This window comes from Pteronotus mesoamericanus, unplaced genomic scaffold (genome assembly GCF_021234165.1).
Source record: "Pteronotus mesoamericanus isolate MK-2021 breed Mesoamerican mustached bat unplaced genomic scaffold, CSHL_Meso_final contig_50, whole genome shotgun sequence".
NCBI lineage: Eukaryota > Metazoa > Chordata > Mammalia > Chiroptera > Mormoopidae > Pteronotus > Pteronotus mesoamericanus.
Window position 1 is genome coordinate 5062196 of NW_026555186.1, and position 21360 is coordinate 5083555.

The 21360-nt window shown below is 47.3% G+C and overlaps 1 protein-coding gene across 1 annotated transcript in view; it reads left to right on the top strand.

Moving 5' to 3' along the window:
- The first annotated feature begins 1464 nt into the window (after positions 1–1464).
- The window catches only part of RETREG1 (reticulophagy regulator 1), a 114115-nt gene continuing 94219 nt past the window's right edge, over positions 1465–21360 (top strand). Inside the window, exon 1 of the mRNA XM_054578311.1 lies at positions 1465–1865. Coding sequence (XP_054434286.1) covers positions 1579–1865 — 287 coding nt within the window. The 5' untranslated portion in view covers positions 1465–1578. The remainder of the gene's footprint in view (positions 1866–21360) is intronic.

Sequence of the window (21360 nt, forward strand, 5' to 3'; positions counted from 1 at the left end):
ATGCATGATTTAACACTGAGTGATCATTTCTATTACAGCCATTTTCACAATTGTTACCGGCCCCTCCTTGGACTGTGAGCTTCTGGTTGGTGGAAGCCATATCCACAGAGCTTACCAATGCGCTGGGGACAGAGTAAGTGCTCAATAAGCCTTAGAGTGAACTCAAGGAATACACTCCCTAAAGTATTATGTACATACAGCAAAGTGCACACATTTGCAATGTATAGTCAGTGAAGTTTTATAAATGTACGTACAGAGGAATAAACCTATACAATGATCACCCAGATGGGCATTATAGAACTTTCCCGAGAGGCTCCCTGGACAACATGCTTTAACTGTTCTGGATATGAGCCCCATCCAGCCAGTGAAAGCAGGCTGGTTGCTAGCAGTAGACTCCAAGAAGATATAAGATGCCCTGATTCATCGCTGGAAGAACATTTAGGATGGTGGGAGGGGAACTTTATTCTAGACAAAAGCAAGAACAGAGGGGGATTAAAGAATACAACATTAAAAAAATGTTAATAGTGAAAAGTGAGCGTGAACAATTACCCTTCTTCCCTCTCCCTACACTCAGCCAGAAGCACCAGGGCCGGTTTAAGGCCTGGTTTGAGAGGTTTCAGGATGCCCTTTCACCCCCCGCCCCGACTTAGCCGCCTTTCCCCTGTTCCGATGCCTTCTGTAACACAAAGACCAGAGTGACACGGAAGTAAGTGCGGTCAATGCTTGCCAAAGCTCGTTTGATACACACAAAGCATTCAGTCTCTGCAGGGGTTCTGGTTTCGGAACTCCCCCCTCACCTGTAACTCCCACGTGAACCCCCCACAGACCTACGTGCATTTTGGGTACAGATGTCTTTGCCCACAGTCGGAGAGAGGAAACACCACCTCCCCCCGCCCCCGCCTCCGCTCAGTCCCAATCGCTGTGGTCTGGTGTTTCCTCAAATATAAGAGAGAAGGGCAAGATGCTCTTTAATTGACCCACATGGTTTTTCCTTCCTTTCCTAATCCAACATTTATGTCATCACGTTTTTCTCAGAGTACTACAGACTTCTGGCTGTGGTTGGGTAGAGGCTATCCCTGCAAAGCGCACTGGGCCAGGGCGAGGCTGGTGCTGAAATCCGGCGTCAGGGGAAGGGACGCCCCATAAAGCCTCCAAGGGGGCAGGATGGGTGAGCGGTGGCCCCAGCTTTAGAAAGCGAAGATGTCCAATTGATTCTGCCCGTAGCCCTGACTTCCTTTCACATAAGTAACCAGGCGGCGGCCCTCTCTTTCGCCTTTTCCACGACTGCAAGGGAAAGAGGGTCACGCTCCCTGGGTCCCCAGAACCCCGCCCAGCTCGGTCCCAAGACGCGGGACAGGCCGCCCAGCCCCTCGGCGCCTGCCGCCCCGCCCCTGCGCGAACTTGGCCGCACCCACTTCCCCCGGGAGGCGCCCCCGCCGCGGCCAGGCTGACGTCACAAGGCACCCAGCGCCGGCGCCCCGCGGTGCGCGCCCCGCGCCCGGACCCGCCGCCCTCACGGCGCCGACACCCAGGCGCGCCCGCGCGCGTGCCCGTCCCCGCCTGGAAACGCCGCTGAAGATGGCGAGTCTGGCGCCCCTGGAGCACGCCGAGGAAGGATGCCCGGCTCGGGCTGCGGGGCAGCAAGGGCCGCCGCCACGGGCTCCCGCGGAGGAGCAGGAGGAGGAAGCGCAGGAAGAAAGGGCGGCGGCTGTGGCCGTGGGGCCGCAGGTGGAGGAGGCCGCCGCGGTGACCTGGCTGCTGGGGGAACCCGTGCTATGGCTGGGCTGCCGCGCCCACGAGCTGCTGAGCTGGAAGAGGCCGCTGCACACTTTGCTCGGCTTCATCTGGGCCAACCTGCTGTTCTGGTGAGATCTCGAGGCTATTGCGGGTGTGTGTGTTTGCGGGAGGGGGGGGCACGTCTAGCAGGACAGGTGACCTTGGGGCGCCCAGGGTGGGGAGTGTGCGCGCTGGACGCTGCGAAGTAAGAAGTGTCAGCCTTGCCCGGCTTTCTTGATCATCTTTCTGAACAGGTAGACACCCACTTCAACTTTCCTCCAGACGCACTTGCCTGTAAACAGTTGTCATCCTCCTTGTGTGTATTCAGCCTCGCAGGCAAGGTGATCGGCTGACCCGCCTGCACCTGTACCTACAGATGTGCCCAGCGTGCTCGGAAACTTGGGCTTTTGCTTTCTAAAACTCTCAGGTTTTGACCTGCTCCCCCAAAGCACGCCAGAGCAATCGTGCTTGAACTTGTAGTCGTTCTTGCACCCCCAGCAGGCATATCTGGACCAGCTTGGGTACACGCTCCAGACTGTGCCGTCTTCATAAGCCACTTGAGATGGGCATTGAATGATTTGTTTTTCCGTTCCCTTGAGGGTTGGGTTTACTGTCTTTACGCCCTAATGCGAAAACAGGACTCAGCCAGGTGGATTATGTACATCACCCCCCGCTCCAGGTGTGCACAGTGAGGAAAACGGTCATATTTTTAGGTGAAGCACAGAGAGAATACATAGGAATGGCTATGGCAAGCCCCCTGATCAACAGGTTTGTCTCTCCTTATAGTGCCCTTCACCAGTAAGGACAGGGGAAGTGTCCTGCTCCTTCCTTGAAGGACAGCCCTGCTACCAGTCTGAGGGAGGGCGGAGAAAAGTCTTCTTTGTTTGCAATCCTGTCCTCATAACAAGCATGACCCACACGGTGCAGAGTAAGCAGAGCTTAGGAAACAGAGATCTTGTTATAGGACACAGATTTCTTAACCTTAAAGTAAGGAAATAAATGCACAGGACGTACACAGCCTGCCATTGTCTAGCTTAACCGAGCAGCTCAAAGAGGGTTCCCCCCCGCCCCGCCCACATCTGTGCTAGTCCTGGTTTTCTTTAAAGATTTTTCTTTAAAAAATCTTACCAGGGCCCCTGAATGTGAATTAATTTTACATTGGGTCTCTTAGCTATCTGCGTCTCTAGAGTTTATTCCAAGTTTCTCTTTCCTGTCATGAAATTATGTGAGCACTCAAATTAGGAGGCTGTGTTGTGTTATGCTAGATGGGGCGACAGTTCGATCATCTCAGCGCTGAAACTTGTTTTACCAGTGTGGGACATATTTTTAAAATTATATTTCTTATTTTAAATATTCATTTGTTTAAAAAAATAGCTAATAGCCCCACAGTTCAAAAGTTTAAAGGTACAAAAAGATAACATTTTGAAAATTTCTTTCCCATGTCCACATCTGGCTACCCAGTTTCCTCCATAGGCAACCAGTGCTACCAGTTCCTTGTCTCTTCCTAGACAATGCATATTTCAACAAATAGACAGTATTTTACCCACACTGTAGAATGCTACCTATGCTATTCCTCTTCTTAGTGTATCTCAGTGATCACTTCTGTGTTGTTTTACCACTGCACAGAATTCCATTGTAAGGAAGTCACAAGTTATTTAACCTGGGTCCTGCTGATGGACTAAGGTTGTTTCCAAGCTTTTACTGTCTCAGTGTTATGGTTAATGGCTCTGTACATGCAAGTATGTCTGTAGGATGAAATCCCAGAAGTGGAATTGTTCGGTCAGAGGTGATGTGCACTTGTAGCTTTGATGGATATCACATGGCTTCCTTGGAGTTCTACCAACTTAAACTCCAACGAGCGATGCGTGTGACTGCTTGTTTCTATACACCCTTGCCAACAGCATTTTATCAAACGTTTTGATCTTGCAAATCAGATAGGTGAAAAAGGGTATCCCATTATGGTTTTAATTTGTATTTCTCTGAGATCGAGCAATTTTCTTATCTTCAAGGACCATTAAAATGATCTTTTCTTTGCATTATCTGTTTATTAATAACTTTTATTCGTGTTTCTAGTTGAGCCGTTGGGCTTTTTTCCCATCGATTTGTAGGAACTCTTTTTATATTAAGAACCTTAGCCTAATTCCTGTAATATGAGTTGCAAACCTGTGTTCTGTGATGTATTCTTAATAATTTCTATTGAGAAGAATGATTTTTACATAAAATATTGAAGGCATATTTGGTATTATGCAAGAATGATGCCTTCTATTTTTCTTATGTGCTTTACGGAGAGGCAAACAATGACCAGGCCTTTGATCCATTTATATCTTTCTGTTCGTCTGTTTTATTTCTTCTCCTGTTTGCAGTGTCTACATTCCATGCATGTATTTTCTTTGATAGAAAAATAATAGTGCTTCTTTTTAAATTCTGAAATATTTGTTAATTGGAATTTCCGACCCATTTATTAATTTTGTTAAAATTTTGGACTTTTTTCGCTTTGTTGTTTTTGTGGTTAAACACTTTCTGAGGACATCGTTTTCTTTACATACATAGTGTGCTTCTTACCAGGGGATCTTAAATGATGATGTTCTAACATTGTGTCCCAGTTGTTCTAAAGCCCTGTATTTTTTATGAGAAAAACAAGATCAATGTTAGAAATGTGAGGAATCAAAATCTTGTCTTAAGCAATAGGGATGCTATTTTTACTTTAATTGGTGTTATTTCATTTGAGTGGAAACCAACTTTTTAAACATATATTTTTGAATGATTTAGTGCCTGGTGCCAGCAGTAGCTTTCAGGATTTTGGGTTTGAGTTCAAAAGCTCTAACATTTATTGCTCACCCATTATCTGCAATATTTTAGTACTGTCCACTACAAGAACCAGTGTTGAGATGTGGCTGTAACAAATGGGTATAACTGAAGGCTTCATGAAGCAAGTGTGGTAGAAGAGTCAGAAAAAGGATGGCTCATTCTGATGCAGTTTCAGGGGAGTGGTGGCGTTGTGGACCGAAGAGATTGTGGGGTCTTCATAAGGAGATCATGCTCCGACCAGGCCTTGATGGACAGGAATGTTTGCATGCATCTGGTACATGGTCAACAGCCTTCCAGCCCTAAGGAATTGTACCTGATATATTGATCAGTATACTAAATGGATGTAATGGCACATGGATTGATAGAAGTGGGGAAGATGAGACCAGCTATGTTTTGAAGACACATTTGGGGACACTGGGTGCCTCAAATGTCGTATTATGTGTATGGACTTGTTTTTTTCTTTAGGCAATAGGCACAAAAAAAATGCCTCCTTAATGTGCCCATGAATATTTTAATGGATAAATAAATTGTGCTCCATTCATTCCTACCATAAAATACTATATAACAATGAAAATAAACTGCAGTGATAGGCAATGACATGGATGAATTTTACAAATGTAATTTTGGGCAGAAGAAGCACACAGTAATATGTGCAGAATGATTCCATTTTTTTTAAGTTTCAAAATGTGCAAAGTAAACTATTGATTAGGGTTATACACATAGGAGATAAAGAAAGACACTCCTATCCCAGAAATGGAGAGAGTGGTCGTCCCTGGGAGGGGTGAAAAGATGTGATCACCAAGGGACACATTGGGGGTCCCGGGGCCAGGCAGCGCTGTTTTCCTACTTGGGTAGCAGTAACCTGGTGTTCAAGTTATAATTACTTGAAAACTGTGTGTGTGTGTGTGTGTGCACGCGCACACACACACACATTCCTCTATTATCTATATATCTTACGGAAAATACTAAAATACAAAATAATGCTAAAAAAATAGTATTCACTTAGAGCTCAGAAGAGTTCGATAAAATACAGGCCACACACAGTGTTTGCTTCAAGAACAGGGTTTCCACAGCCTGAACTAGATTGGATGACACTTTAATAGTCTTAGGGTTATGTCCCCTTTATTTTACCAATGAGGGACATGTTTTAAAAATTCTTTCTCTTAATTTTAAGTTTTATTTATTAAAAAAAAATAACTAATACTGCCTCGCAGTTCAAAAGTTTAAAAGTACAAAAGAGTAAATAGTTTGAAAGATCTCTTTTCCACGCCTGTCCCTGGTTGCCCAGTGTCATCCCAGAGGCAACCAGGGACACCTGCTGGTAAACACAACATAAGATAGAATGAACCCACCCTGACTGGTGTGGCTCAGTTGGTTGGGCATCTTCCTGCAGACCCAAACGTCCCTCGTTCAATCCCCGGTCAGGGCACGTGCCTGGCTTGCGGGTTTCTTTCCTGGCCAAGACCTGTACGAGAGGTAACTGATTAATGTTTCTCTTTATCCCTCTCCCTCTCTCTAAAAATAAACAAATAAAATCTTTTAAAAAAAGAATGAACCCAATGAAACAGAAAATGCCCATTTGGTTTTGTTTTTAAAGAATTAACTTTTTGCAGCGTACTGTCAATAAAGTGCACACAGTCTTACGTGTGCAGTCAGATGTCCCACCTGCGTAATAGCAAAGGAAGTCGAGAACCAGACCATTCATTCGTTTAACCACTCTAAAAGGTTTCTCGGAGTCCTTTTTCTGTCAGCACTCACCCCTGGGGACTTCTCTGCTTTCCATCAGTTACAGATTCTATTTACCCTCCCTAAAATTTCATATGATACCACGGACTATGATGTCTTTTGTGTCTGGCTTTGTTTACTCAGCATCAAGTTTGGAGGTTCATCCCGTTGTGTGTATCAGTTATTTATTCCTTCTTATTGTTGACTAGCATGCCACTTCTGGGATATGGCACAGTTTGTTTATCCATTGGCTAGCTGATGTTCATTTAGGTTGTTTTCAGGGTTGGCTATAATGTATAAAGTTACTGAAAAACTGAGGCAGAAACCTTTGGGTAGAAAAATGTCTGCCCTTGGTGAGAGGAGTGGCAGGCTCTGACTCATGTTTTGTATGGCCACATGACGGCTGCCTTGGACAGGCAGGGGCTGGAGCAGAATGCCCCTATTCTCAGTCTCCTGGCTGACCACAGCGCTGAAATTGGATGCCTTCCAGCGCAGCCTCCCTCCGGGGGCACGCCCTCTCTGCAGCCTAGAAAGTACCCTGATGTGATGCAGTATTAAACCCACAGTTGGAGGCCATGGCCTACAGAAAAGTCCATGCATTGTGCTTTTCCTCAGAGCATCTGGCATTGCATGACAACGTGACCCTCCATTTGTGTGAACAGTGAACCCGCAACAAAGTGATGAGCCTGCGGTGACCGCACAAGGGCAGGGGACGTCGGGTACTGTGACTTTTGTGGTGTCTCATGCTGGGCACCTGTGCAGCCTGGAACGCCCAGGACCCACTGGGAGCCCTTGGGTGCTGCCCTATAGAATTGGTGCGGAAGGCTGCAGGGTCCAAGTCTCACTCGGTGTCAAGAGCCCCTCTATACCATCACTGACGGCCGCTCCTGCTTGTGTTGGAGCAGTGCCCTCAGAGAGTGCTCGCTGGCCGTCAGCACCATGGGCATTGCCTGGGTGCCTGCTAGAGACGCAGGGGTTGGGCTCCACGCGACATCTCCAGGACCAGATATCCCTGGACCTGGGGATTTCTTTCAGCTTCCCAGGGGACCCGATACACACTCCCGTTTGAGAAGCACCTTCCTGGGTTCCCCTCTTCTCCCTGAGGCAGCGTTTCCATTGTTGGACCAGGCTAAGGAGCAGATATTTCCCTAACGCTGAGTTAAGCCCATCTCTTATTTTTCTCGGCAACTGCCCAAGGCCCAGGCCCCCTTTCTGGCAGTTCCTTTGTCTGTTTCAAGGTTCTTTCTGTTTGTTCCTGCCGAATCTTCTCCCCAGCTGAAGGATCCTGGGCTCCTTCCACTCACTGTTTTCCGGACTCTTCTGGACATGCTTAAGTGTATCTGTATTCCTCCTTGAAGGCGGCGTTCCTGAGATGGTCTGGCCAGTGTATGCCTCCCCACCTCCTCCTGGGCAGCATCCTTCCAGTCCCACAGCCTGAGATAGAATTTCTTTATCCCAATTGCTAGTAACTCCCTCTCACAGCTGCTATTATTGACGAATGTTAGACTCACATCAAACTCGACGTATATATAACTGTATAACTATGTATACACAGGTCCAGTTTGTCACACTATAATTCCTAAGGATGTTCACATTTAGCACCTCAAGTAAACCTAACAGCAACCCCGTGAGGCAGGTATCGTTCCCTTTTTATGTAAGGAGAAACCGAGGTCAATAGGAGTTAATTCCGTTATCACAGATGACTTTGACCTACAGTGTGCTGTAGAATATTTGCAGTGATAGAAATATTTTGCACTTGTACTGCCCAGCATGTGGTTATTACTCCCTTTCGGGACCTCCATTGAAAAATTCAACAGTTATTTATTGAGTGTCTACTGCATGCTGACACTGTTCTAGTGCTAGCGATATAAATAACAGTAAGATCCCTTTTCTCTTGGAGCTTATATTCTAGTGGTGGAAACTGTGGAAAGAGACAATAAGCAAATATACACAATGCTAGGAGAATTTGGATGCTATGGAGACAACTGAGGCAGGGACGGGGCAGGGGCGACAAGGAGGTCCTATTTTGCTGGTGGTCGGTGCTGAACTCTTAGTGTTGGCTTTCTGTTGGCCCCTGGGTGAATTAGGGGAGTGAGACCCTGGGGCTGGAGACCGATAAGGAGGGGCCGTGGGGGTGGGACGGGACGAGGACTCAGGAGGGGCTCCGGAGGTGGATCAGGAGGGCCGAGTGGTTTTGTGGGTGGGAGAAGAGAGACGGGTGGAGGGGTGACGAGTGGCTGGTATGAACGAATAAGAGGCTTCAGTGTGTTGGGGCGGGGTGGGGGGAGGGTGACAAGCCCCATTTTGGGGGTGTGGAATTTGATGTGCCCCTGGGCCGTCAAGAGATGTTATCCAACAAGTCCCTGCAGGGTCAGTGCATGGGCGGAGGCTCAGGGGGCAGGCTGGGCGGGAGTACAGATTTGGGTCTGTTGGGGGTGCTTGCGGGGGGGTTGTGAAATTTCCTAGGGAGCACTTGTTGGGTAACAGCAGAGAGCGAGCCTGTGGGAGAATGCTGAGGAAGGGAACACTACCACGGCGGGCGGCCCCAAAGAGCAGCTTTCTCAGGAGACTTCGAGCCCGGCGGGTCCCAGAGAGAGGTGTCTGGGAGAAGCCCAGTGAGGCAGCAGCTGAAGTTGTCAGCTAGCATTGTGACTGGCAAGTGCCCCCTCCTGGCATCTCTGAGGGCCGTGGGGGCCGGGGCGTGGCCTTCCCAATCACACCACATGCTGTTCCGTGGAGGACTGGACTACCTACCCTGCCCCCTCCACCCCAGACCCTCTGGAGTTTTGGTCCTCAGGCCAGCTCCTGACTTCGCAAAGGCGAGTTCAAGCAGTTTAGGAAATCTGCTTTCTCTAAGGCCTGGCTTTCGGGCCTATGGAGATACCCTGTTTTGAATGCCAGAAGGAGCATTCTAGCTGTTTCTATTGTGAATGTCAGAAGGAGCATTCTAGCTGTTTCTGTTGTATTCCTGTAGAGTCTAAGAGTCTACCCCTGCCCCCCATGCCACTCCCCTGGACTGTTCAGATGCCTGGAGACATGCAGGTGGTCCTCTGAAGGTCACTGCAACTTAGGGGAATGGAGGTAACGCCAGGGGAGGGAGAAGGGCAGCAGGGGATCTTGGGAAGGCAGAGAAGGCTGGGCTTGGAAGGACACTTCTTTCTCCCATAGAGGACACAGACACGGAGTGTTCCTTCCCCCCACCCCCACCAGCCTGTAGTGGGTGTGGCCAGGAGTCATGAGCCAATGGCAACTCATTTCTCTTTGAAGGAGGAGGAGATTGGAAGACGAGGAGGCTGGCTAGATCTTTCTTGGGGAAGGATAGCAGGAAACCACAAATAATTGCGGGGAAACACCGGATGACATTGTTTTCCTGACTTTATTTACTTCGATATGTCTGGCCATTTCTGCAGTGAATACAATTTCATCAGTTTCCTGTATTTTCATCTTTGTGCTCATGACCATTTTTTAAATGCATTTTTTTAATAGAATAGCACTAAATTTAGTATTGTGGTCACCCCTAGGCTGTTTTACATTAGCGGTAAATATTGCACAGGAAATTTACCATTTGCTAAAAAAGCAAGCTTAAAACTATCGATGGTATCGCATCTCTTTACAACATGCTTTTAGAAGAATAAAACTCTCATGTGTTTTCAAAGATTTTTCAGAAAGATTTTCTACAGTGCTTTGTTCTCTGCTCATTTCAGTTTATTTGGGGAGGAAATACTTTTTTCTCGGGGTTGAAGGCAGCGCTCCCTAAGTGACAACGCTGGGCAAAACGTGGCCTCCTTCACGCTCTACACTCAATCTTAGGACTGGGAGGAAGAGCTGAAGCCACCATGGGCCAGCTGGCTTCCCATCTCGGCCCAGACACTGAGTGAACCTTTCATTGGGAAGATAAACGCAGATGACGCCAACTGCTCACTCAGGTTGTGGCCACGTAGGTCCCTGGGTTTCTGGATACACCGAACTGGCTCCTGTTATCACAAGCTGGTGTTCTTTTGACAAATTTTGGAGCACACTTTCTGCAGCCTTTCATGATTTCACTTGGTGATACCTGCAGGGAGCATTGATTTTAACAATGGCCATTGATCGGGGTTTTGCTTTGGGGCACTTGGCCTAGTTATTATCGTATTTAATTCTCACACCACTCAGCAGGGATCGTTGTCCCATTTCTCAAAGGGGGATGTTGAGGCGCAGGGCACTTACGTCACTTGCCCTAAGATGGCAGTATGTGGCAGAGCTGAGATTCCAACCCGGCTTCTGTAGTTCTTCCCCCATCTACTAGATCCTACTGCAAGGGGAGGTTGCAGCATAAAATGAATGTGCTGTTATATGATTTATCCCCTCTGTCTTCTATAGGACAGAGTGACTTTACTTCTCAATTAAAGCATCAGCTGCCTCCCTTATAACTGCTTGTCTCTTATCTCCTTTTGGGAAAGAAGTTAATTTTTCCAAGTAAAATTTTGTTACCAACCACAGCGCCACTCCACCACCTTTGTTTTCCATTTTCCAGCGTTAATTACGAAACCCCTGGAATGCATCGCTCGGAGCTGTCAGGAGGCCCAGCTTCATCATATTTCAGTTCCCTTTTGTGCTTACCCTCTTGACTGGAGGGCGGCTCTTTCACTCCAGGTAAAAGGTCGTGTGGACTCCTGCATCTTCCCAGGTGGCTGCACCACAGGGTGGTGTAGAGTAGTCTCTACAATATGTGTACTTCGGGGTGTGAGCCCACGTGCACTTAGTGTTGGGGGATGACAGCTGTCTTTAGGGAGCGCGTCTGCCGCACGCAGGGGAGGCGGAGCAGGGCTGCCGGGCTGGCACTGACGGTAGTTCCTTGCTGAAGGAGCACAGAGCTGAGGGGATGTCAGGAGAGCCCAGACCGTCCTGCTCCGCTTCTGGCGCATCCCGCAAAGCCCCCTGCTGTGTGTGCAGCTCTTCCTGGCCCCTGGCCTGCTGCCCCGGAGGCTCTGCCTGTCCCTGCCACCTCTTCCGCAGCCCCTTCAGCCATCCGTCTCCTCGTCCCCCCAGTGGCTCGTCCCTGCCTCCCTCTCTGGCTTTCCCCTGTTAATTTCAGGTTTTGAGATCTGCTTGTATCTTTCATGGCACCGGGTACAATTTTAAGGTGTTTTATTTTTCTTTTGGTTTGTGTTTCTACTTCTTAGAACCTTAGCAGGACTCTGTTGAATACCATTTTAAGAAAAAAATTAAAGCTACAAGTACAGAATATGTGATAACTGAGGTGGAAAGCACTGCATATGAAAATGAGTCACTCTCTCTACACATCCATGCTCTCTTCCTCTTTGTCTCTCTCTTTCAGATTAATTAATCCCACCAGACTTTTAATGACAACACAGCAATCTCTTGTCCCACCTCTTTCCACTCCCTAGTGCTGTTTCTCAGAGCAGTTATTGCAAATTTTCTGCTTTTAGCTCTATTTAGGCTTTTCTAAATAATATCCTTAAAATGCCACTTTCTTTTTACATTTATAATTTCTTTAAAAAATTTTGCAGTATATATGATAGACATATAACATTATATTAGGTGTATAACATAATGCTTTGATATCTATATACATACAGTGCAAAATGATCACCACAATAACCCTGGTCAACGTGCGTCACTATATGTAGTTACATGCTTTTAAAATAGCATTTCTTGATTAAGCAATAGGAGACATTATTTTTTTCCTCCTACCCCAGTTCACATACACACCCTTTTCCTCCTCCATCTACCGTAATGAGGTCCCAGTTTGGGGTTTAATCATTATGACTGCGTAAGCAGTGTTTATCCATGAACTAAAGAGAATGCCACGTTTACAGTTGCTTGCTTGTATAACTTTGTTTTGCTGTTACTGTTCGCATTTTTTTTCTATTGATCTTTTTAACTCTACCATTTCTGAAAAACTTTTGATAAAAGTCAAACCTAGCCAGCTGACGCTTGAGTTTCTCTCTTTTTCCTTTCCCCTGGACCGTCACCCCTCCAGGAGTCCTCGCCCTCCGTGCTGGCCTGGTGCGCTGTGCCCGGGGCCTGCCGCTCTCCCGGGCACCACACCCGTCCTTCATGCTCTTCCTCCTCGCCGGTGTGGGAGCCTCCACCACGGGCCGTGCTGGAGCAGGAGCGGGGGGAGTCCGCAGCCTCAGCCGCGTGGCCCCCTCTTCTTTTCCTTAAGAGTGTTCACAACGGTTTAAGCTTTTCTTATGTCTGTTCTGAGTTTCTCATGTTTGTTTTTTCTCTGTTCCTGGACTCTTTCTTGGTGAACTCTTCTGAGAGAGCACATTGTCCAGCTCTGAGAAAGTACAGAGGAAATGCATGTTTTGAGAACTTGTGTGCAGAAAATATCTTTATCCCACCCTCCCAGCTGATTACTAGTTTGGTTTAGAATTCTGGGTTGGAAATTGTTTCCCCTTAAACTTTTGAAGCATTGTCCTCTTTGATTCCTCTCTTGCTGCAGTGTTGCCTTTGAGCAATTGGACAGCTTTTCAAGGCCTTGCCAATCTCTTGTAGATGATTGGTTGCTGGTCCAGCTCTTAATTTCTGGTTGCTTGTATTTAGGTAAGTCAAGAATTGGCCAGACTGCTTTATTATTATTGCTGGTGCTTCAGTGCTTCAAGACAAGCTGAAAGCGTTTGTTTTGGCTTTTATACCCAAGGACGCAGTGTTTGCCATGTAAAAGCTGCATAGGACTTCTGTGGTCCATTGTAGCCCTGTGGACTTGAACACAGGGCTTTCCTGGGCCTCCAAGGGGCACTCACGCAGAACACCTCCTGGGTGGCACCCGGGAGTTGAGCAGGGAGGCCGCCCTGGCTGGGTGCTGTGAGCCTCGCTGAGTCATGCCCTGGGGGGTGGGTGTCAGGCCTGGCTTCTGTAGGAATGTGTATCATCTTAGAATAAGCTGCACATAAAGGCTGAACAAATCGAAAGGTGGAGAGAATTCACGCCTTGATCTTGTTTGTGTGTGCTCACGATAAACATCCTAGCTTGTCATAGACCAGGATGTGACCAAGATGTGTTGAATTGAAGGAGTGTCCCTGCTATTTACATTTTAGGTTTGGTTGGGAGCCTAAGGCCACGTACGTGCCACTTTCTGCTGGTCAGCTTCCAGAAGCACCCCGGCACTTCTGCTGATGTTTTGCTGGTCCGTGGAGCACTGAAGGAGATGTACACCCAGAGTAGCAGACTTCAGACAAAGAATCATAGAATGAATATGTTAAAATCATGTAGTACCCCAGCTACCCAGTACTTTGAAGGTATTATACTAAGCTGTTTTTCCGTATTTCCAACAGCTGATGGAAGATACTTATTTCTGTGATCAAGTTACACTAGCCCTGACCTAGTAAACCAGGTTATTTGTTTTGTTAGCAGCTAAACCCTTTCAAAAGACAGCATCTGTATGATGAAACAGAAGGTAGGGACTTTGCTCCAACTTCATCATCACCTCATTTTATACATGAAGAAACTGAGGCCCAAGTCCTTACAGTGAGCTGGTGACAACATGACCCATATCAGAGCCCCCTGACCCCTTTTTCTACACTCTGTGTGTGGCAGAGTATAGAAACAAGCATGATGAAACTTGGGCTGGCAAAATAATAATGTTCTCAAGTACCAGGGTCACTGATCCGAGTTTTCGGGTTATTGTGGAAAATGTACTGGGTTGATTCGGCTGCGTCTCTCGGGGTCTTGACAGTCTGGAGCAGGGGTATTGACAGATCTCCCCATGATGTGCTGGGACCCACACAAGCTCCTAGCCGTGCGCTTCTGACCTCAGCCTCCCTCCTTACCCCATCAACGGAGCCAAAGTTTGTTTGAAGTCGTTTTGGACAAAAGGAGGCAATTGAGAACTTCTCTCACTCTCCGTGGTAATGGCTTGACTTGACCACATCTATGTGGAACAAGATGTTTAACGTCCAGCTAGTGGTAATACTAACCTTTTTTTCCCATGATAAGGATAACTCCATCCTGGAAACCTTTCATAGAGTGAAATTCTTGTCACCCGAACATTCATTTACTATTCAAAGGAAGCATTTTTATATGTTCCTGAAATACAAATTGATACTTGCAATTTCTAAAACAACCTCAGGGCCCATTAAAATGGACACAGACACTTCAATAGTTATATTGGTTACCAGATAAAACTTTAAGGGCTTTGTTGTTGTTGTTGTTAATAAAACCTCTTTAAAATAGCTGTTGATCTCTTCTCATCAAGCTCTCCTGTGGCTGGTACACACAATACATGGTGGTCGCAAACAAAAGCCAGGCATGCACTCAGTGTTTCAAAAAATTCAAGCTTTCATGGGAAATAAAGTGAAATGTAAAAGTCAGATTATCCTTACCCGAGGACATTTTTTAATTGCTTTTAGAGAGAGAGGGATGGAGAGAGGGAGGAAGTGGGTGCGGGGGAGAAACATTAATTGGATTGGTTGCCTTCTTGTATGCACTCTGACTGGGGATTGAACCCACAACTTGGGTATGTGCTTTGACTAGGAATCAAACCTGTGGCCTTTGGGTCTATAGGATGACACTCCAAACAACTAAGCCACATAAAAACTGCTTTTCTGCCTTTAAGAAAAAATTCACTAGTATTAGTGAACACTAATTTTCATTCACCAAAATGGAAATTGGTAATTTCCATTACATTTTCAACTTTACATAATGTCATTAAATATAGCTGAAAATTCAGCATGTCTGTATATCAGTGTCACGTATGACTAAGACATTGGGTTCATGTATGTGCCAACTTTTAGCGCTAATGTTGCCCATGGGATTTCTGCTATGCATGGAGTTTGCTTGGTGCAAACAGGTGCATGTCTTAAGACTTAGGAACCCATGATTGCTATGTGCCTGTGGCATTCAAAAGCATTACTGTTAGTAAAAGAACCATTCTTGGGCTACAGTTCCCAGAATGTCAGTAGTGATCTTTGGCTTCTGGTTAGAGGGACTCCCAGATGTCTAGAAAGAAGGCCAGACATATATTGTGTATTGGCATGGCTTTCGCTGTAAGCACGGCTTCTTAGACTTCAAGGGAAGGTCCATCTGCTGCCCCACCTCTGGAGATGAGGATGCGTGAGATGGCCGGGGGCCGGGGCACCATCCTCTTTGACCTGACCAACCACATCACTGCAACAGGGCTTTAGCACAGTGGCAGTTAGGAGAGCCAAGCTGATTCCCAATAGCCAATGAGAAGCCAGGTCTTCCTTTAAAGAGAAAAATTAAGCCAAAGTCCATTGGCCAGCCATGTTCCCAGTTGCTTCCCAATAGGTCTTCAAAAATTGTATAGAAATTTTCATGCTTCTCTATACATTTCTTTTTTCCATTTTGGCAAAATGTTACTGTTATGCTTTAGGGATTTCATGATTAATGGTTATGTCCTTTGCATACATGATTATTTAATTACACTGACTCAATCATTTGACAAATATTGAATGAACAACAATATAAAACATTTAGTGAGCACCTGCTGTAGTCCAGGAAGTGACTTAGTGCTGGGGTGACATCAATAAAAAGGAGAGAGTGGGCCCTTCCCTCGTGGACGTTGCAGTGTGGTGGTAGGAAATGATAAACAATGAACAGACAGATAAATGTACAAGTAGGAATCAAGATGAGTATGATGCAAGGAAAAAAAAGCATTGGCCTGGGAAAGCCGTGGGGTGGTCTAATTTGATTGCAGGCTGCTGAGGAGACTGGCTTGTAGCATGTGTGGCTACTGCTGTGACAGTGGCGTGGGGTGGCAGCTTGACTCACTCGTGTGCTTTGCCAGCCTTTTGAAAACAAACGCCTTTTGCCAAAGAACCCACCTTCTCCTTGATCAGAAAAGCCATTTCCTTTTGGGGATAGTAGATTTGAAATTCTGATGTAGATGACTGCTTAGTTGTGTTATTTGTAAAAGACATAATGACTGAGGGCATTTCTGTGTCATTTGCAAGCAGAATTTTACCTTTAATTAGCTTCTGATCTGATCGCAATGCAAACTTGGGATCAAAATGCGGATCTTACTCTATTTCAGGCTCATGGTCTTTACTGACTCTGTGGTTGAACTGAGTGACGTGTTTTCTTTTATTATGTGTGCTTAATAGCAAATGTTGTAAACACAGAAAGCTAAGTCGCTCATTTGGAGAACTTAATGAGAAACTGTAATCTTTCCTTTTTACATATTCTTTTATTCTTCTTCCCCACATTGTTTTTCGCGGATGTTGTCTGTCTTGTTTGGAGCATTAATATGGGCCTGGAAATCTCAGGTGGAATTATCAGGAGAGACGTATGTTTTCCATTGGAGCCTGGTTAGGGCCGTGCTGAGGGATGGTGCTGTCTCCCTTGCTCAATTAGACAAAGTTCTGAAGGTTGTTTCTACTGCTGTGCGCCGCCCGTGTGTGCGCACGGAGGACGCGGACGGACAACCTGCTGGGTAAAGGCAGCATCTCTGGCGTGCACACCTGCGTGAGTTTTAAGATCTGTGGGTTGGGGGAGGTGGCTTTGTTCCCTCCTGGAACTCTTCCAGTCACCATTTCTTGTCTTCCTGTTTCACAGCTCCTTTTTGGCAAACAATGAAAAGACTGAAAAGCAAACAAACATCCCATAGAGTTGCTTTTAACACGTCAGGGTGGTATTGTTCTAGCTGGTTATTGTGACCATGGGGCTCTCAAAGGGAGTGTGGGTGGTTGTGCGTGACATCTGCTGTGTCGCTTATTTTCCTGTGCTGTGTTTTATTCATCAGTTCTTTTCATGTCAAGAAGATGTGGAAATGATCTCTGTGTTAGTGTGTCATCTCCTATTGGGGTAAAAAAGGGGATTCCTCATGATGAAGTATCAGGTTCTTAGCCTGAAGAGGTAGGTCTTCTCAGAACCCAATTTGCGGCTTCTTGCATCTCAGCTAGTGGCTTGAATTCTTGTGGGCTAACCTCACAATTGAGTAATCTTTTTTCCTTTGATTTATTTTCCCTTTGCCAGTTTTTCTTATCTATTTGTACTTATTCTGTGGGATTGTAGATATTTAAGCTCACTCCGTTGCTTTTTGGACTGAAGTATAATAGAAGTAGATGCTCATAGAGGCTGGCAAGTGTGTGCGTGTGTAGCTCTGTGTATGTGTGCATACCTGTGGCTGGGTGTAGGGGTTCTTCAATGAGGTGAACTAGCTTTTAGCAAGTTGAATGCAATTAAGTGACTTAATCTTTCTGAGCTTCAACTTCCTCATCTGTAAACAGTGGGTTCCTCACAAAGTACCAGTAAGGGTTAGAGAGACAGTCCCCCTCGAGTCTGTAGCATGCAGCCCATGAGTTCACGCAAGCCAGTACCCTGCCCTGTGGCTCTTTTCCAGAACCACAGTTTCCCACTTAAAAATGGTACATTAGCTCTGGCGGGTGTGCCTCAGTGGATTGAGTGCTGGCCTGTGAACCCAAAGGTCCCTCACTGGTTGTTGTGGTTTGATTTCCGGTCAGGGCACATGCCTGGGCTGCGGGCCAGGTCCCCAGTTGGAGCTGTGTGAGAGGCAACCAATTGATGTTTCTCTCCCTCTCTCCCTCCCCACCCCTTTCTCTAAAAATAAATAAATAAAATCTTTTAAAAAATGTTCCATTAAATTTTGTGTTAATAACTCGTTTGTGCTTATTGACTGAAACTTATTTTAAAAACCACAAACTATAAAAGAAGACATGAAAAATACTATTTTAAATAAAAATAACTTTATAGCTGAAGGGAGCCTGATTTGTAAATTAACATGGCCTTCAGGGTCCTGAGCAGGTTTGAAGTGGGAGGACTTTTTGGTTGTAGCGGTGCCACACTCTCCCCTGCCGGTGCTCCCTCCATCGGGGCGGACAGGGTACCCTGCACTAGCTGGGGGCTGCCGGCCCTGCGTCTTCACCCCTGCTGAGGGGCTGAGAGGTCCCCTGATATCAGGGGCTGAAACTGGGGGATCCTGAAGAATCGACAGCCATGAAAAGAGAGTCATTCTCATCCCAGGTTCGCTCTCAGTTTGGAAGGCTCTAGAAGCAGAGTCTGGGGCATTTTGAGCACCGAGGTCCTTGAGGCAACCCCCTCACGCTTGCACACTCATCCACAGGCATTCCCTGACCCCTCAGCTCTGTCTCTTTCCGTCTCTCTATTTGTCTCTTTCTCTCTGTTCTTTTTTAGTTGGAACTATAGGAAAAAGTCAGAAAGAGCTTTCCTACCTAGGATGACATAACATAGTCCCTGGCCTTGAGGTTGCCCTGCCAATCAAAATCCAACTGGACAGTGTCCGTTGGTGTGTGGGCCCAGGGTGGACGTTCCTGAGAAATAGATCAGTGCGCAAACATTTGCAGCCACTTTTTCCTGTGCCTCAGATTTGTGCGCAGAGTGGCAGGGAGTCATAGTTCCCTGGGCACTGGGAGTAGCGGCCATGGCTCCCCCTTTCTCTGCCATCCACTGGACTCACCACAAGCCCCTTTGAAAAAAAAAGACCTTAAGTTTTGAAAACATTTCCCACCCTGGTTAGTCAGGGCAGTTGCGCCAAGTAGGATTCTAATCCCTCCCTTTGAGTTCCCTACGCCCGTGTTGCCTTTCATAGGGACAGACGCCCAAGAGTGTCATCACTGTCCTGCCACTTAAATGTATCTGCAAAAACGGCAGTGACAAAAGTCCACACCCAGCTCTGGGTATTGTGTGGTTTTTTTGAACATTGCGTCACGGAGTAAGAAATAAGCGTGGTGACGTGTGCCTGGGACAGCTGCAGGGTGTCGGGTTCCCGGTGCTGAGGCGGTGCCGCGAGGGGAGGCTGTCCGGCTCTGCCTCCGCGACAGAGGGGTGTGCTCACACACGGGTGGCCCTGGGTCAGCTCTGTGGGGCAGTGCAGCTTCAGGGTGCTGGTAGGGGACCCTTGAATTGGGCATTCAGATAAATGGCTCTCCCAGGCGTGACCCGATTACTAATTCAGTGCTCAGTCTGTTTTATGTGGTGGATATTTGAAGCAAATTAGACAGTGGCTTCTGTATGTCACATGATCACTTGGGTCTTTATTACGGTGATCATATAACATGATATAATTTGTTGTCCACACCTGATAATTCAGGATATTATGGTTTCTCTGAATCTGAGTAACCTGTTCTAATCTACATAGTTTGTTGAGATATTTCAGTGTTGGTCTCTTTCTTCACTGAGTGTAGCAGCCTGAGAAAATGTCTGGTTTTGTAGCAGGGAGTGTGGAGGAGACAGACTGGGTCCTCAGCTCCGTGGAGCTGACAGGGTCAAATGCAGGGTTTGTTAACCTTGACATGGAAGGACACTTTGGAGCTGGCAGTTCAGTCCACACACTTGGTTCAAGGGTGTAAAAGCCTCAGTCCTAGCTCTGGAACCTCATGGTCTCAGAGTGGGAATGGAGGTCTGGGCTGTGGGCAAACTCGTTGCTGAGCCTAGGATCTTGACAGGGAATGGTGAGTCCAGGAGGTCCATCCGTATTATGTGGCTGGGATCTTGGACACTGTGTAATTAGGGTCATTCACCTGGGCAGGGATTGGCTGGAGCCAGGGAGGCAGAGCCCTGGTGGGGCTTCCGTGAGGAGAGGAGGAAAAGGAGCAGGTGGAGCTGATGCCTCATGGGGGCACGGGGGCTGAAGCCCTGTTCCTTGCATCTTGGGTTTTCAGAGTGAATGAGGTGGAGGAACCAGAGAATCTTCTACAGCTGTAGCAGTGCCATCGGTTTGGAACTGCTGGGTGGTGCAATTCCTTTTTGGGACCCTGGACAGGGCCACTGAAGTCATTAGTGTGTGTCTGCCCTTTCCCCCACCCCAGAGCTGCTGTTCTTAGAAAGCTCTTCAGCACCTGCCACTGAGTCTTACACCCAGCGTATATGCACGTATTTATTTATGAAGGAAGAGGCCTCAAAGTACAGCTTGATAATTGGATCAGTCACCTGTGGGCCTCTAGTTTTCTGGTTTATGGACTCAGAGAAGGTTTGGCTGGACATGGCCTGAGAGACCGTCGCAGCCTGGTGTTGGCAAAGCTGTCTGTGAAACATGGAGATCCCTGCACCTTGCCCCCGCGGACTCTGATTTCCCAGGCCTAGAGCGAGGCCCAGGAATCTGTGTTTTTAGGAAGTGCCCCAAGTAACTGTGCAGGCCAGACAGTTTGGGGAAGGTCTTACCTAGCCAGTGCCTCACCTTACAGATGAAAACATGGAGGCACAGAGAAAGGGTGTGGCATTTGTCTCGCTGGCTGAGCTGGCCTCTCTGCACAGCTGTGATTTGGCTGAAATTCCAGCTATGGCAGGTGCCCCTGGGCAGGCACAATGTATTTCGTCACCGTTTGCGTGAAAACCCAAATAAACCAACTGGGCTGCTCGTGAGGGAGGCCTTGTGTATTCCCTTCTCCTTTCCCCTCTGCGCTTCTGGGTTGCGCTGTCCCCCCTTTCTCCCCTTGGTTGCTCTTACCCTCCTGCTTCATTGCAGCGTGTGGCTTTGGTCAGATCTCTTTGTCTTCTAGTTCCTTTCTGTGAGGGAACGTGGCTGTTAATATTTAACTTACTGGTAACCCAGCTGGAGGGGACCACAGAGGTTGACTCCCGCTCCTGGCTGGGAGTCCCCTTCCGCTGAGTGACCAATGCGGACAGAAGGCCTGAGGCACTGTGGATGGGCAGATATACAGTAGGTGGACCTGAGGACCCCGTTCCACTGTCCTCTGCTCTGACTGGATTTGCCGTTGGCTTTTTACTTTTTTTAATAATTTCAATGCAAAGCAGGAGGAGAGCGGGCTGATTTCTCTTTCCCTCGACCTCAGATGGACTTGATTCCACTCAGCAGTGCCTTTGGCTTCTCCTGGTCTCCGGGCGTGAGAACGCAGACTCCTTGCGGCTCCTCCCCACTGTCTTGTGGATTCTCCACTGTGCGCTGCTGAGCTGGGCACATTCCCTGAATTCACTGGATTACCACCGCCGGTCTCTGCCAGAGCCATCCTGTCTCCCTCTTCCACGGCTTTCTGGTGGCTGCTCACCAGTGTTTCCCTGCCTGTGGGTGTCTCCCACATTTTCTCATCTCCCTGTACAAGGAAGCTCATTCCTTTACTTAATTATTTATTTTTATCTCTCTCTCCT